General features: G+C 39.8%; 1 protein-coding gene across 2 annotated transcripts in view; it reads right to left on the bottom strand.

Annotated features, from left to right (window-relative positions):
- Window positions 1-2,441: 2,441 nt before the first annotated feature.
- Window positions 2,442-18,198, bottom strand: part of PDE5A (phosphodiesterase 5A) — a gene marked incomplete at its 5' end in the record, with an annotated part of 63,127 nt that continues 47,370 nt past the window's right edge. For both annotated transcript variants that reach the window (XM_084263971.1, XM_084263970.1), the window contains 10 exons: window positions 2,442-2,593; window positions 5,956-6,039; window positions 6,552-6,626; window positions 7,201-7,264; window positions 8,567-8,644; window positions 8,739-8,839; window positions 9,955-10,042; window positions 13,543-13,637; window positions 16,004-16,129; window positions 17,957-18,103. In XM_084263971.1, the coding sequence (XP_084120097.1) occupies window positions 2,456-2,593; window positions 5,956-6,039; window positions 6,552-6,626; window positions 7,201-7,264; window positions 8,567-8,644; window positions 8,739-8,839; window positions 9,955-10,042; window positions 13,543-13,637; window positions 16,004-16,129; window positions 17,957-18,103 (996 nt within the window). In that variant the 3' untranslated portion in view covers window positions 2,442-2,455. The remainder of the gene's footprint in view (window positions 2,594-5,955; window positions 6,040-6,551; window positions 6,627-7,200; window positions 7,265-8,566; window positions 8,645-8,738; window positions 8,840-9,954; window positions 10,043-13,542; window positions 13,638-16,003; window positions 16,130-17,956; window positions 18,104-18,198) is intronic.

Here is an 18,198-nt window from a genome sequence, read left to right on the forward strand (position 1 = left end):
ACTGTGTACAGAGCTGTAATTAAATATATGCATGTAGTGTATAACTGTGCTCATTTTAAGTAAACCTTTGAGGAAATGCAATGTTGTGTTCTTTTTCCTCAAGTCAAAGGTATGAATCCAGCACTCCCTTGTAGGAGTTATAAATTTATGTCATCATAAAACTTTGCTGAACATACCGTATAGCAAAGAAATATTGGGATCTTAATAGGAATGGTATGTCACTACACTGTAATAGCACTACAGTTGATTTTCTGTGTTGTCACCATGAATTACTAGTCTCATACTAGCAAGAATACACCTTTATATACATATACTTTATTCATATTTATATTAAATATGTATCTCATCAGTTAACGTAATAATTATATTTCACTATCTCAAGCATTCAGGGAAAAGAATATACAAGGACTATGCAAATCCTGAAGCAAAACTTCCTATTTATCAAAATGTACCTCGACCTCCCCCCGCCCCCCCCCTTTTTCTTTTGAGGACTGTGTGGGTGGGGAGGCTGCTGTAATTTTTCTGTTTAGCTATGACATACTGGATACATATATTGTACTGTGTATGTACACAAATGCGCATTTGGAGCACTGTGGAACAGTAGCTCCAGAATTCTATTTGCTGTTGAATTCCATACTTTTTTTTGAAAATCTGGAAAAAAAAGAAGGAAAAATACTTTTGTAGGAAATGAGTTTTCAAATTCAGCTACAGTAACATGTTATTGGTAGTCAATAAGATAGTCAATTAGAGAACTTTGAGATAGGATTTAAACAGTGTAAAATAATTTAGGTTGGCAGAAATGCTGCAGATTATCAGACTACCTTATCCTACATTAAAAAAAAAAACGTAATTATGAAAGTCAGTATCATCAAACATTTTAAACATTTGCTTCATCTTTTGTTAGCTTCTGGGGTAGTTAATCTAAATGCAGAGACTCATAAGAAGAGGTGGTGGTCACTGTCTTTCCAACCAGCTTTTACAAGGAGGAATTGATAATCTCCAGGAAAGAATTTATTCCAGTTTCCAACTAGTTTTTGTGGAATACTATGATAGGAGTAAACTCCCACACTTCAAAGTACAATCCCAAATTTATTACTTTTGCTTAACATTATTGCTGATTTTAACTGAAAAATCATTACTACAGATAAAGAACACCTCAGTTTTCTGTGTCTCTGTGCAGCTGAAGTTACATCTACTGTTAGCAAATGTTAGATTGCTGGACATCTCCCAGTCCTGCCTACCCCAAGAATAGTAGTCTCTTTGTATTACAGTTTTGAGGTTTGTCTGGTGTGTATTTTCTTGAATTGGTTCCCAATTCAAAGCAATTTTTATTAGTTATTTCCATTTAGATAAAATTTCAGTTATCTTTTTTACTAGTGCAAGTGAATTGATTTCTAACCTTTCTGAGCATTAATGCCTCATATACAAATGTGAAATCCCTGTAGCATTCTCAGCTATTTTTGCTTTCAGTGTTCTTTTTTTCAGTGTCCTTTGGGTCATTGTGATTTGTCATCATTAACATTAACTAATGCTAAAAAATACTTTTAGAAGATGTTAACAAAAAACTTTCTTCAGAGTGGTCATAGCCATTTCATAATAGCACTGGCCTAAAGAATCAGTCATTGGTAGCCACCAGAAGTGTGCCATTCCTGCATCACTCAGTTCAGATTTTCATATCTTGCTCTTGCAGTCACATTCTCTTTTACTTTTCCTGCCCGTGATTCAGTTTGTTGATTATGATGATAATTTCCAAATGAAGTTAAAACCAGCATATAAAACCAATCCTCTTCAGTTTCCATTTCACTGTGTGCTTTTTGCAGCTTTCCATTAAAAAAAAAAAAATTCTCCAATTGTACTAAGACTTTCCTCTAAAACAAAAAAAACAAAAAAAAAAAACCCACTGAGTGCACAGATTCTGGGGCTTTTTCACTTTGAAGCCCAATTCTGTCTCCAGAAAAAGGTTAGCATAGTATATGCTGGATTAGGCTCCCCAGAGTTAGTCCCAAATTTTCTGAACCTCTGGGAAGAGAACAGGCAAGACTGCTCATTACTTTTATAACATAACACAGCAAGATTGGAAGAGGAAAAAAGGTGCGAAATGCAGTAGTCTTTAAGATACTGGCCACAACATGATCACTAAACAACTATATACATCTGTAAAGGAATATGCTCTCAGGGACAGCTGAGTAACTGCACTCGTACCTTCTTGTGGAGTAGGGTAGCAGAAACTACCCTTGCTGATCTTTTTCCATCTCAGTCAGATGTAGTGAGAGAAACAAACTATTGTTATATAGCCTTGGCATGTGCATGGTCATGCTAGATCTTAACATGTGGAAAAATAATACAGCAGTGGTAAATCATAAGCCAAATTCATACAGTGTTTAGCAAGATGCAGTACTCCCCTATTACTATGTCTTCTATGTGAAGTTAAGCATGTGGTTGTTAACTCAGTGTCTCAGTTCCGTTTGGCTTGATTGCTTTCTCCGTTAATCAGATTCTTCTCTTGCTGTTCAGCTAAGGATTGCCATTTCTGCCGGTTTTTTCTACAGCCATCCAGTAAAGGGTAGCAGGCCTCTGACACATGCGTTAGGGCCTGAAATAAATTAAGAACATGTAAGACAGATTACATTTATCAACAAAATTAGTGTTCTTTAAGATGACCATGAGAGAGATCACAATGACTGAAACATGAGGTCTATCTGTATTTAAAATCAAACGTGTATTCTGAACTTGAAGGAAGGCTTCCTTCCGTGTACCAGACGTGAACTGAATTACCTGGTGCTAGAGCAGATTGGAATGAGCAGCAGTGTCCATACAGCGTTTGGTACACGGGTGCAGAGGGAACCACGATAAGTTTGTTGTATTAGGCACAAGTGACCTGTGCAGTGTTCCTAGTGAGGTCTATGCATGGACTTTGAACGTACAGCAAGGTTAGTCATAAGGATGACCTTGGAATGACCGATAATCCAACAAAGAGCAGGGTAATTTGACCATATCCAGTGACAGTGTATCTGCTGATTCAGAGAATATCTCCCAGTAATTTTTGAAGTCAATACAGCACTTGATAGATAAATTACATTTGACAGTGCCCTTGAGGAGTAATTGAAGTGTGACTGAAGTCAGTCAAGTATACTTCATGATGTGGCTGTGTTACAGTATCAGAGGAATGTAAAACTGGATTCTGATATTTAAGTACAGCATTTTTCTGTTTTTCTTTCCTGATGGATGTGATGAAAACGTATCCTATGACAATCAGTCCCTACTTGCATTAAGGATTATCTTGGCTTTTGGAATGAGGTTACGCCACTGAGAAGTGTAAAGTGGGAGTTTAATAGTTCAGACTGTGGGGCAACAAGGTATGAGGAAAGAGCATTCGAGCCCACTTATGCTGTAGCATCAGTGACCGACTGCAGAGCACACAGAGAAGAATGCCAGCCCCTCTGCAGGTCACTATAAAATATGTCAGAACTTCACATGGAATTCAGGTCTCATTCAGATAATGTGAGGTAGCAATGTCTTGTTCTCCTGTATCTTTACATACTGGATTATCAGCTTGTATAAGTCTTATAGTTCCTTTTGTATTTATAGGCTTCTTCATTAGCTCTAGTAGACTAAATTGAATTATGCTTGATTTACACTACTATAAGAAGAATGGGGCTGTTAAATATATCTGGAGTTTTCCCAGTTTCTTTATCTGAATATATCTAAACAGTATTTAAAACTGCTAAATGGTACTTTTTTCCAGTGAAAAAATGAAGAAAATGAAACATATTTCTCTTATTTTTTTCAGGTTTCTCAGCTCAAAAGGAAGACCTGTAAGTCACTCAGTTTAACTGCACTGGTTACCTAACTAATACAGGCCACAAGACTTCACTGGAATCTGACTTACTCTGAATTACATGGTAAGTCACATACTTGCAAACAAACTTGCTGTACTGGGAACTCATCTCTGCACTGTGTGTCAAATTCCTGCTGCTGGATGAAAGCTAAGAAAACAGTGAAAAGGCTGTCATTAAACCCTGTTTATTGTTTGCTTCTATAGCATTAGAACGTTGGAGAGTCAACCGTGGGCTCGTTCATTTTTGAAGTAACATTGCAGTTGTTTATATGTTTTACCACTTGGTACTCACTGAAGAAACCCAAAATCTCCTTAAGCAGGTAATATCCCCTACTTGTACTCCAGTCAAAAAAAAAAACACTGGATCATCTCAAACTATAGCCCCATCCTTGGATTTTACCAGCACTGCTGTGGGTTTTGTTACTTCCCCATAGGCTCTTCATCCTCCTTGGTGCTCTCTGTCCCTGCAGGTAAGTCATACTCACTTTCTCTCAGGTTAGGGCACATGCTGGCATACTCTGAGCCTACACAGACCCTTGGACACTGTTAGCCTGCTACCAAGTCAGAATTTGAGACAAGATGTCACATTAGAGTGATGCACTTGCTGAAAGCTTTGAGATGAGTATGTTCAGAACATGCTGCTTAGACCTCCCTCCTGTGAACGCAGCATCTCCTTTCTTCCCCAGCTAAAGAGAAGGGAGAAGACTCCAAACGTTTGTGGGTGGTTTTGATTGCTAACCAGGAATTGCTTTGTGTTCACTGTGGCATAGGAAAGATGCAGTTAAAAAGTAGGGGCACAGTAGCTAGAAATTACTCTTGTCCCTCATTTGCTTGTGATAACTACAGGAGCTGGGTACAGTTTGGACCAGCATCACTTGGCTACTGCTAATAAGCAGCAGTGTGAATTTCAGACTAAGTAATAGAAAATGTTCTGGTCTTTTCATAAATGGAAAAGTAAAGCCCTCCCCCTAGAAGAAAATGTATAGAATGTATAGAAGAAAATGTATAGAAGTCAGAAAATATATAGAAGTCAGGCTCTGGAGCTGTGGGCATTCAGACCTGCCCAGGTGTACTGCTTGAATGTCTGTTTGTATAGTAAGTCCTTTTCCACAGATACTCAGTCTTCCTTCAGTGGCCTACCTACCTCCTGCTGGGTAGTTTTCTGAGGCTTCCCAGCAAAAGCTGCCTTATTTCCCTGACAAACAGTTTCTACAGCACAGAAACGAGTGAGTTTCAGGGGCAGCAGCTAGTAGCTCTCTCTCCTTCCTCTATCCTTTCCTTCCAACTGTGGATATGGATTCTTTTTACAAAGGTTTACTGTATAAGAGGGGAAAAAAGAGTAATCACCTTGTTCCTGCCACTGAAAGATTCTTTTAAGAGTTAGGCTATCTGTTCCTCAGCTTGCTTTTTCTCACCTCAGTTCCTGTAAAATAATTACTACAGTCCCAATGAGCAGGCTTTCACTCTAGTGATTTTGTGGTTTAAAAAAATGAGAAATTATGATGTTTTGTATGACACTCTATCTGTCTGAGTATCTGCATATACAGTTTGTGACCAGGATGAAAAACATTTCACTGAAATCTCTCATCACTGCTTGTGATGAAAGAAAAAAATGGGAAAGGAAAGAAAAAAATGGGATGGGAAACGTTAAACTTGGATAACTTTCCTATATGTAGTATATCACCTTTTGCATGAAGAATTCTGAATTCTTTAAAACCCCTGGTCCTTTTTATCAATGGACAACATGAACATGATTCTTTTCCTAGATAGGATAGCAAAGCGTTAAGTTTGTGACTTTCCCTGATGATCACAGCAGCCCACTGGAGCTGCTGGAATCCAGAATGTGACACCAAGTGCACTGAGCACAGCAATTAGCACTAGGTTTTAAAAGTTATAACAAAATACATTAATCAGACAAAAATACCGTCAATGATTAATACTAAAATAATAATTTCTTCAGTTGAATAATGAACCATATGCAATATATAACAAACAAAATCTTTTGTAACTAAGGGACTATTTAAAAAAAAAATTCTAATTTTACATCTGCATCTCTTAGAGGCTACAGCAAATACATCTGGGTCTAGGTATTTGCAATCCCTTCTTAGGCACCATACCTCATACAGCTGCAAACAAACAGCATCTATGAATCCAACCTGCATGCTGGGAATTTTATTCTTCTTCTCTCTGTTCATTAGATCCTGCAGATAAGAAGTAAACAAGCTTTGTGTTTAAATACATGAAATAAAAGACTCAATCAAAATCAGAGAGAAGGGCTGGAAGTAAAAAGCAGCACCTTAAAAAGGACGCTCAGCACAGCAGGGTATCTGTATATGGGTTACAGTGTAGATCATCTGCCTGCATGCCTTGCCTTTGAAGATTGGCTTTGGACTGACAGAGCCCAAATAGCTAGATGAATGCACAAGCTCACTGCTTTCGGATATACTGCAAATAGATACCAATTTAGGAATGTATTTCCTAGGCAATTTAGTAATACTGATTTAGGAGGAACAATGCTGCCTGTTCTAGCTCAGAGATAAGGACACACTTTTGGTGTTTGGGAACCATAGAAGAGAACTGACTACTAAGAAGGCAGGGAAGGAGTTGGTCCTATATTCTGGTCTGTGGGGGAAATTCGAGCTTTTGAAAAGACTGTGAAGTGTTTTTTGTAGAAGCCATTTTGAAAGAGGCAAGAGGTAATTCTGCCACTTACTGTTGGTTCTATGTTGAGTTCCTTCCGCTCTTTATCTCCTTGATCAAAGAACTCAGTAGCTACAAGCTCAGCAATCTGTAAGAGATTTCACATATTGAGAGCTCTAAAAGTCAAAACTGCTCCATGTGCTTCCCATCTCTCCTTAAGATATATCAATTTGGGATTCACCATAATGAGACTCTCCAGCTTAACAGCTGTTTTCTAGAATTCTCCATGTACATATCCGTACACAAACCAAACACCCACATATGCTGATCTTTACTCTGACAATGCAAAGGGAATAAAATGGCTTACAGGCCTCTTGCTAGTGATAACAGTTGGGATGATCAACGCATAGAAAGGGGTCATGCTAGTTTTTGATCAGTTGATCAGGTACTAGTGTGTTGTATTGACTTGGAGTAACACAGAAATGTTGGAAAGAACAAAGATTCCCAGTTTACCTTCAGAGTACTGCTAACATGGTGATTAGGCTAAATGCACAGGTCACAAAGACCTGTGAGAGTCTTCAGTCCACGTACAGCACTGTGAAGGACTGCTTCCTAAGTTCTGCATTCCTCCACTGCCTTTACAATAAGGATGGACTGGATGGAGGAAGCAGAAGCTGTCAGGTGGAATCTATATTTAGCAAATCTTAAAATTAAGTATATACCCGTTGCTGAACTGGCCATGGTTTGGTTATGGCTGATAAATCACAAGCAGTCATCAGCATTGCTCTGTAGAAAAAAGTAGAGAGACATCTATGCATTATTGTATTGTGAAATGCATGTAGCCACCAACTCAAGTGATGAGTAAAATCGAATATAAAATTTCAAGGAACATCAAAGTCAGAAACACAAGTGAAATTAAAGCAAAGTTATAAAGGATTCCAAGGCTGGATGATGGTGGCAGACTTCCACCTGTGAGAAACAAGCACACAGAAATGAGCAAATCTGGACTGGGTCATTTGGTGGATTCATGTCAAGATAACCATTTCACTCTGCTGTGGGGCAGGTAGCACGTTTATTTCTGACATCAGCACTGAGTGCCATCTTTACTGACAGTATGAGGGTCAAGGGCTGAAACAGGAATAGACATAGAACACGGCAAATTGGGCTGTTTTTTAAAAGCACTGAATTTGAAATATGCCCTTCTTCCTTTCTGCTTTTGTGGAGCTGTGCATTACAATATGTGTCTCATTATTTTTTTTCTTCACTGGCAGTAAGGAATCTGCTTCAAAACAAACTGCCTGTCCAGAATCTTTAGTTACTCATTTCAGCAAATCAATATTTAAGTATAAAGTATCAACAGCAAAAGAACATGGTACCTAGACAGGAACCCTACATGCTTTAGGAAGACCAGAAATGCTCATGGAACTCCATGTGCTACTTAACAAAGTTTCTTTTACAGGTTGCAGACTTAGTAATTCAGACCCAGGGAGTCATTTAGTGCCATTGCCAGTTTTTACAGGCCCAGAGAATCATAGACTCATAGAATGGTCTGGGTTGGAAGGGACCCCAAGGATCACAGAGTTCCAACCCGCGTTCCACAGGCAGGACCACCAGCCTCCAGGTCTGGATCTACACAAGGTTACCCAGGGCCCCATCCAACCTGGCCTTGAACACCCCCAGGGATGGGGCATTCACCACCTCTCTGGGCAGCCTGTTCCAGCCCCTCACCACTCTCTCTGTAAAGAACTTCCCCCCAATATCTAATCTAAACCTTCCCTCCTTTAGCTTGAATCCATTCCCCCTTGTCCTGCCAGTGTCTACCCTTTTAAAAAGCTGATTCCCCTCCTGTTGTCTGCTCCCTTCAGGTACTGGAAGGCTGCAATGATGTCCCCCTGCAGCCTTCTCTTCTCCAGGCTGAACAAGCCCAGCTCCCCCAGCCTCTCTTCGTAGGGGAGGTGCTCCCGCCCTCTAATCATCTTTGTGGTCTCCTCTGAAGCCTCTCCAACAGTTCCACATTACACAGATCTCCTGGATAATTGGGTGCCTACTAATATTAACGAACTTCTTAACCATTCTGCTTTTACTTACAAAAATAGCTCCTTCTGTGTAGGATCTTCCCAGTTAAATTGTTTCTTCCTTAGGAGTTCAAAAAACTCTCCTCTCCTCCTTTAAAAGAAGTTAAACAGAAAGATTTTGCAGGTTGCTGACACAATCCGAGCATCCAGGAATGACTACCCAGCCAAACTTGCCTATTACTTACTTTATGTACAGTGCTAGGTCTGTGGCAAGAATGGCTTGCTTTATCATTTTCAGCGTGGCCTTGTATTCTTCAATGGAAAGGCTGCTGAGAATCTGATTTCCCTTTACAACAAAACCAAACCAACGTTAGCAGTGAAATGGGCTAAAACGTCTCTTTGATACTAAGTCATGGTGAGCTGCTTGCTGTTATGTGATGTCATGCTTTGACCCCATTTCCTTTTGCAGATTCCCCAATTTAAAAATAAAAATTCCAGTCGCCTTGTGCAATGGCAAAATGCCACACAGCAACAGCGTCACAATCAACTATTACAAACTAAAACTGCAAGCAGAGCCCTGTCAAAGGCTTTTAATTCTATTTCATTCATCAACATTAAATTTGCCACTGGCCATATCATAGCATTTCTCTTCCTCCTCCCTCCCTCCCTGAAGCAGAGGAACTGTAATAGACTCGGTACCTGCCTACACACCTCACGTAAATGAAAACATTTTCCTTTTATCAAACAACATAAATAACAAGTTATTACATAGAAATACAATCTCAGCAGCCCGCTGTTAAACCAAAGCACTGTGAGGAGCTGGTGAAATGGCAACTTGTCTCCACTCTTCTTCTGTATTGTCCAGTCTGAGTAAGACTCATGAGAAGAATACAAAGGGCGCCGGAGACACGGTACTTGTGACAGGAGGTGAGCAGGGAAAATCCACTGCTTTGACATTAGCGTGCATGCTGAAGAACTGGTCTTCGAATTAGTTAATAATACTAAGAAGAATGCAGCTTTATTTGCATATTTACTTAACTTAGGTTTGGCTTCACTTTGGAATGTCAACATGAGCAGTGTTTGGTTTGGTCTCATCAGGACCGCTTTGTGTATGTGTAGGCCAGGATGTTTTTTTGAAATGAGAGCAAGGACTGGGGTTTGTTTGGTTGTTCAGAAGAGGTCATGAAAATGGCAACAAAGCCTTTTGTTTCCTTTGGTCAGAGGAAGCAGGTACTCAGAAGGATATTAGCAAGACTTCCCTTATCAGGCAGCACTTGGAAAGTTTTAGTGGCACTCGGCAATGGAACTGTGATTTCAAAACTGCTGCATTTGCTTTCTTTACCCAAAAAGGAATAAAGATCACTTTGGAATGTATAAGGATGGGAACGTATCCAAAAGCTAAAAATAAAAAGTAAATTAGGGAATAGTTTCTTTCAGCATACACAAAAATGTGGCACTCACTGGACTATTCAGGATCATAAGGCATTGATCAAAATGGTGATGCTCCATGATGGAGTGGCAGTACAGTTGAGCCAGTGGATGTTCACTTCTGAGGAGTAAAAAGACCCATCAATGGAGAAATCAAATTAAACATGCTACTAATCCAGAAATAACTCCCCTTTTAATATCCTCTTCTCGTTATCAGTTTACCCCCACTCACCCATGCTTGTTCTTAACCAGTTCAGTTCCTTTCCCCCTTCTGTGCAACAGGCCAAACAAAAGGAGTAAAAAGACAAATAATAAAAAAAAGACAGACAAAATAAAAAGACAGATAAAAAGACAATGCTGTTACTTTGCCAGAGCAATAACAACTCTGGTTTTCTGCCTTCTGTTACCTGTACAGACCATCTGCTCACAAAGAGAATACAACGTTTTATAGAGTGAAAGTTCTTGTAGGAAGAGGAAAGACAACAAGAAGGATTCATTCACAGGCCAGATTTAAGTGACGGTTTTGGTTTTTATAATGTTTTAAACACCTTCCTGGCATATTTAGTCAGCTCAGCTACCAAGCTTGTAAATAATTATGCAGGCCTAACTCGACACTCGCCGGTACCAATGGAAAAATTCCTGCTGAACTCTATGGACTCTGGTGCAGGGCCCAAAATGTTGCTCTAGTAATTTCTCAGCATTAGTAACTGTACTGGTACTTCATCAGCAGTCTCTTCATGACCAAACTACAGCAACATCAATACCTACACTTCACCCAGGGTAAAATCAAAAAGGGAAACAAGCTGTTGGTTGTACTACAGGAAGTGGAAAATCACAGAATCACAGAATTGTAGGGGTTGGAAGGGACCTCAAGAGATCATCGGGTCCAACCCCCCTGCCAAAGCAGCTCCCTAGGACATATCACTCAGATAGATAGGCATCCAGATGGGTCTTGAATATCTCCAGAGACAGAGACTCCCCCACCTCCCTGGCATGAAACGAGCTGTGCGGATGCAGAATTTAAAGTTATCTGAGTCTAGAAAATAGAATTCACTGTTTGAGTAGCTTTAGATAAAATACAGAAAGAACTCCTCTCTGAGGATTTCTAATTTCCCCTGTTCCTCCTTGCATAATGCAGCCCTTAGCTTGTGCTTCAGTATCTTCTTGGGCAGCCCCTGGTCCCACGTCGCTTATGTAATCTCTTCAACTAAACTGGGATTCTTTTGGGAGTCTGTTTTGCTGCTGATCCTGAGTCGGTTACTCTAATTATAATCTGACCTACAAATGTTTAGTCATGTAAGAAGTTCTTTTTTAGCACACAGTTGCATGAGACTTTTTGTATGGCTGGAGGAGATCATTCACATGAACTCCTGGTTGCAGAACTAGGTTCCTATGTAAGTAAATGCACACAGAGACTTAAATAAGAGTTGTAAGAGGAGACTATGGGGGTTTAAGCAGCACAAAAATGTGGAGAGAAAGATGGAAAGACAAACAAAAAAGCGGAAAGGGAGATTAAAGGATGCAAGCCCCCAAGGATTATGGGCTGGCTGCCCAGCACCTCCTCTGAGACCACTGCAGAAATTGTACAGAGCAAATATGCTTGCATGTTTCTGTGAGGAAACAGATTGTAGGAGGGTGCCAACACATGCTGGGTGAACTTCTCATTCAGTTAAGTGGGATGCATGCTGTGTCCCTTAAAGTTCATCCTGACTGAAGAGAGAAATATGTGAGAAACATCTTAGGTTATCTTCCCAAGTACTGCATGGAACTAGAGCTTACTTAGTACTTGCAGACCCTGGCTGTCTGGGAAGACACAAGTGCTAGAAATAAACTCAGGTTCTACTTCTGCAGTACACAGCACTTCTGTTAAACCACCACGCCAGGCAAAGGACACCATTGCTTTCTGAACACAGTGCTTTGGTTATGCAGTTTTCATACCCTGTGCTTGCCTACATTGCATGTGGATTTGGAAGAAAAAGAAAACGAAACCCCTGCCTATCTACCGAAAAACCTCAAAGCAGTTCATTTCTGGTAATTTCTACTACCAGGAACATTTCAGCTTTTGTAACCCTGTTGCTTGAGAAAACAATCATATGCTGAGTATCCACTCACTCTGCTTTCAAGGAAGAAAAAAACCACAAACCCTTCTCATTTAGATTAAAATTAGGGATTTAAAAACAAAATTCATGTCACTTTCTATTGAAAAGGAATTATTAAGCTGTAATGATCTTCGCTTTACAGCATGTGTGAATGTTAAATTTTGTTGTCTATGACACTTTCCCAGGACATTTTTGAGAAGAGATGACGCATCTCCAGATGTCTTCCAGGAAATTTATTTTTAAACAAATAAAGCAAAAAATAGCTAACTGGTTCCAATTGCTACAAGGCTCCAGTTACTGCTGGAATCCCCTAGTATGGAACTAGAAAAAGATCACTCCTTCAGTTTTGTGGGGATTTGGGTGGGTTGTTTTTGCTTTACACATCCGTCTTAGTATTATTTTGAACATATATCTGAAAGGCAGGGATTCCGCTTCAGCTTACTTATTTTCTACCTCACAATATTCTCTGCCTCAAACAAACTTTTCCTCCCCTAGTATCTTACTTTACACACAGGGAGAACAGCAGACCACTTCTTCCAAAGGTAGCTTCAAAACCACTCTCCAGCTCTGCCAGAAAAGGATACAAGTACACGTTTCTGGGTATCTTTTCCTCATCTCTGGTCAGATCAGGACACGTTGCCATATCACAGTAATCACATTATACCGTGTTTTAAGTCAAACTATTTATTTAATTAAAGAATCGTATACTGTTACTTGGAAGCAAATACTAAATTCACTGAGAAATAGTTTCAGGGCAGATCTGAAACTATTAATAAATACTTTAAAAAAACAAGGGTTTTTTTAGTTAAAAGTTAAAATATGGAGAAAATTTTAGAAGGGTTCAGATGCTTTGTTTGTATAACTTCGTAGTGAAATATTTTGCTTAGTTAAAATACTTTGTTTAAAGGTTTTAAAGCATATTTTGGGGTTTTGGGGTTTTTTTTTTTGCATTATGAAAGTTTTTCTGTAATTCCAGAATTTACCAAAGTTAAAGAGTACAGATAACCCCAAATCAAAGCAAAACAGTCATACATTTTTAATGTCATTTTAAATACATATCTCGTCCAAATCAACTTTGAATTCTGGAAAAACATGACCAAATAATGAGTAAAACAATCAGAGTTTGAAATGGTAGGGAGACACCTTTGTATCGAATGGCTGCAGATCTCTGCTCTGTGCTGGCCTGGGAAGAGCTGGTTGGGTAGGGAGCAGTCTGAAAAGCTGCACATAGAGAAGCTGGGACCTTTTGCTGTGTGGGTGGGACATCCAAACAGGAGCACGAAGATGCTCCCCCTGCACAGCCTACAAAGAGTTCACTTCATCTGCTATCCCAGTTAGTCAGCAGCTGAGGTTGTGCATCTGTGCTATGGACTCCTGAAGGTTTCTGGCTGTTCTCGCATGTACTGCTTTGTAAACATCTGCACCTTTGCACAGCCTCACATCATCAATACCATTAGCTGGTACAATATTTAGCGCTGATTTTGATGTTCCTTTGGTTTTATTTAACTTTTCTGAGACTTACCTTTGTATGTAAGAGTTGTTCACTCCCCTGTGATCCAAATCATGGCTTAGAGTTGCTATCAGCAAAGCCAGTGTTTCCAAGTCAGTCAGCTTGCTCTACATGTAAGAAGTAATACAAGAAATGAGATAGCTTTGTGATGGGCATTTATTTTGCACGACGTGCTTTGTATCTGTTGTCTTTCCCCACATAGCAGATACGGTTCTGGCCCAAGGAGGACAAGGACATAAAGTGGTATGCTGAGAATAGGGTTTATCTCTGAGAGAATCATTTTCCATAGGCCTCAATGCTGTTTTCAGAGGGAACATCATCTAGCCCTATATATACTGATTAGAAAGCTGGTATAGAAGGAGAGGAATTGACTTCCAGCCAAGAGACAGCAGGAGGAATTTTTTTAAAAATTCCAGCCCCGTGACTTTTAGTTCAGCTCCTCTGTTACCTCAAGGGAAATAGACTACATTCCCTACATAGATAGAAAATAAATTCATTATACAAATGTCCTTGGAATAATCAGAAGGGGAAAATGTCATGCTTTTCATTAATCACTGGGCAAATGCATTAAGAGAAGTTTAAAGCCCATGAAAAATGAAATTAACCAATATCCAATTAATTAATAAACTGTTTCCTTCGGAGCTCCAACAAGGATTAGTGGAGAAGTTCCAGTTTCTCTTTTGTGACTGTTTTGTATCTTTAAAATTGTTCAATAGTATTGTGTAAAAAATAATTTAAATCTGTCCAGTGAGAAACAGAGGCTGGACCAAGCTGCATTATTCATGCAGTACTTCATAACGGGACAAGAACAGGAGGACAAGAATGGGAGGAACTGCTGATGACAGCACTGCCCAAAGGGTCTGCACCCTCTGTACAACCACATCCAAATTTTATTTAAGCAGTTACAACTTCTGTAGATTTGCATCTGCTTTCTAGATAATGAAACCTGTCCTTAGTCTAAAGAAAAATCAGTTTAGTAATGACTGATTGTATCTTTCTCTTAGGAAGATGTGTCCCTTAATGCTTGCTTTTCCTCTCAAAATAGAGAGACAATTGAGAGACTTATGTTCAATGCTGTTCTGACTCCAGAATCTAAGACATGAATATCAGTGTGGTATGAATCCAGTGTAATTAGGAACAAAGCATTTTATGGAAATTGCAGTGAAGACTAACAGAATTCCAAAAATAGCAAGCAAGCAAGCAAGCCATCAGAATCACAGAATCACAAGGTTGGAAAAGGTCTTTGACATCATCGAGTCCAACTGTACCTGTCCTCTACTAACCCATATCCCTGAGCACCTCATCTACCTGTCATTTAAATACATCCAAGGTCAGTGACCCAACCACCTCCCTGGGCAGCCTGTTCCAATGCCCAGTAACCCTTTCAGTGAGGAACTTTTTCCTAACATCTAATCTGAACCTGCCCTGGCACAGCTTAAGGCCATTTCCCCTTGTCCTGTCTTCTGTCACCTGGCTGAAGAGACCATCACTCACTTTACATCTCTACAGCCTCCCTTCAGGTAGTTGTAGGTGGTGATAAGGTCTCCCCTCAGCTTCCTCTTCTCCAGGCTAAACATCCCCAGCTCCCTCAGCTGCTCCTCATATGATTTTCCCTCCAGCCCCTTCCCTAGCCTGGTTGCCCTTCTCTGGACTCGCTCAAGGACCTTGATGTCCTTCTTGTAGTGAGGAGCCCAGAACTGGACACAGCACTTGAGGTGCAGCCTCACCAATGCCCAGTACAGGGGCACAATCACTGGACCTACTGGCCACGCTGTTTCTGACACTGCTGGCTCATATTCAGCCTGCAGTCAACCAACACCCCTAGGTCCTTCTCTGCCAGGCAGCTTTCTAGCCACCCTTTACAAAGCCTGTAGCACTGCACAAGGTTGTTGTGTCCCATGTTCAGGACTCTGCACTTGGCCTTGAACCTCATCCCATTGGTCTCAGCCCATCAATCCAGCCTGTTCAGGTCCTTCTGAAGAACCTCCTTACCCAAGGGCAGAAAGGCACTTCCTCCCAGCATATCATCATCCGCAGACTTACTGAGGGAACATTCAGTCAGGATCATCAAAGATTGCTAGACTGCACACAGAGCAAAATACCATGTCTGCTTTTGTCTCTTCCAGTATCTTTTTTTCTTTTTTTTTTTTTTGTGAGACAAAGTTTGAAGAGGAAGGGAATGCCTCTTCATTATTGGTGTTGGGGTTTGGTCTACAAATAGGATTTATTTTTTCTCCTGGAAGCGCTTACTGTAAAATACTATAAATCAACTAATAACAATGTAACTGAAACTGGGCGCCAACACTTTCACAAACCAAGCCCTGAAAACCACAAGCCTCCAGTGAAAATATTTTGATTTCACTAGCAATACCATGGACCGACGAACATCTTACTGATAGGACAATCAGAACAATGCATCATTACAGAATTTGTTTAGCCAGAAGATTCTTAATGTACAAACAGCAAAATGTACCTGAATTTTGCCAGATTTTAAAGCAGCAAACATGCACTGTGCTGTATTAAAGGCATGTCTCCAATTGTGATAGGCAACATTTTTTCGATAGTTTTTCTTCACGCTTAAAATCCATCTGCAGAGAACCTTTAAGAAACAGCATCACACAGTTAGTTCTAACTGTATTAGAAATCTCTTCTTTTTATGAAAACAAACCTCTAATCCTGCTTGAAAACTTTTCTTCTCTTAAAGAAGAAAAAAAATCCTTTTAACTCAACTATATTCCAACATAACATGCTTGGAACTGTGAGCACAGGTAAGAATATGCTTACAGCCACTAGTTCCACCTCTCAGGCAGTACGTAGTACTTGTGGGTTTGGAGTTGTACAACTAATGGCTGAATGATAATGTCAGAAGCACTGCTGTTCATTCAGAAACTGAGTTATGCTAGGCTGAGAGAAAAAATCCTTTACAGTAAACTAGTTTTTTTAATTACGGACTTATCTTAATAGCTGCTTTGATAATCAACATGTGGCTTTCCCTTCATATCTACTCGTCAAAAGACAAGCTGAATTGAACTTTGGAAAGCAAGTACGTATGATAGAAAGACAGCAAGTACTACATTGCCAGGTAGCATTTTTTTATGCAGGAAGAAAGTATGTCCTGGCTATTTTACACAGCAGTATTACAAGATGCAGGTTGTACTTTATTTCTTAGAAAGTGAAAGGTATGAAGGTCAGATAGTAATTGGATGTGTACTATGAGAGGTCCCTTGCTTTAAATGGATAGAACCTAGTGCTCAATGTTAAATGCCAGCTGAGAACCTAGGACTTGGTTTGTTCCAGAACATTTTTAGTGCTTCTAGTAAAAGATGTTGTACAGGCAGAAATGAAAGCCCGGTATCATTCACTCACTCAAACAGTTCCGCACAGACAAAAGCAGACGCGTTCTCTGCCTTCCCACTACTGAACAGGAAGGGCTAGCCTACTGTCAGTTTTCTTTAGCGCTAGTATGGAAAGTTGAAAGCGCAGCTTCAAAGCTGTTGGTGCTCTCTTGCTTCTCTTGAGATGTGTAATCATGTGTCTGTTGCCATGGTGGTGTTTTGGTTTTGGAAATCCGTTACACTTGCTCCACCAGGAACTCGAAGCCCACCCATGACTGGGCTACCTGGCTCCCATTCTTCTACTGGGACATTTCCCTTAAGGAAGTACAGGTTCTTGGCCTTACAACAAAGCTGAAAATAAGTACTGGGATATTCAAGAGAGCTTTACAGCAGTCTTTATAACTGTCGCCTTTGTAACAGTCTTTCACCGACTGGAATGTTGCTATCATCTCCCACCTCAATATTCTATTTTCTGGAGAAAAACACTTTAATTCATTCAAACTGTGCTCAATCTCCTAAACTGTTGGGTTTTTTTAATTACTTTGTATCTCTGTGTGTTTCCTCAAATATGAGCTACGCTATAATTACTCCATGGACCTTAAATACCACTGTCAGTAAAGAATGAAATGTGTCCCTTTTGCTACTAGGGCACATTATAAATGGTTATGCAGTCTCTGATCCTAGTAGCTGTGAAATGTTTTTCTCTGTTAATGCTAGCTATTCTTCTGCTTGTCATTTTAAATTTAGGCATTTGACTGTTTTCATTAGCCTTTATATATTTATTCTTGCTGGTTTTGAAATACTGCTATACGTTTTCAAACTCATTGGAATTTTAACCAAGTCCTCTACCTCCATTCTACAAGTTTTCCAAGTGCACTTTATAGTCTATTAACCAAATAATTACTCATTCAGTAGAACCAAACTGATGACAAACCTCTGTATCGCTCCCTTTATGTGCCTTCCTAGTTTACTAAATACTCTTTAATATAGATTGCCAATCATATTTCCTGTAGGCTCATTTCACTATTCTCCTGATTTTCTAATAATCAACTTGTCTTTTTATGTGAGGCAGCATTTGAGAGCATTCATACCTCATGTTTCATTTGGAAATTTTGCACCAGGTTGAGGTCTGTGAACATTCGAATCGTACACAGTGTTGTTTCAAAATCTGACAGCTCAAAATCACTGAAGTTGAAGTCAGTTAGGTTGAGAGATTGTGCAGATGGCACTACAGCAGCCTAGAGAAGAGAAGAGAAAACAACTTAGCACTGGGAAAGAGAAAGTTTAACATGAATGTATGTATTTTCAGTGTTCTTATCTTAATGTTGCCTTA

Source organism: Gallinula chloropus (assembly GCF_964237585.1).
Source record: "Gallinula chloropus genome assembly, chromosome: 4".
NCBI classification, from domain to species: domain Eukaryota; kingdom Metazoa; phylum Chordata; class Aves; order Gruiformes; family Rallidae; genus Gallinula; species Gallinula chloropus.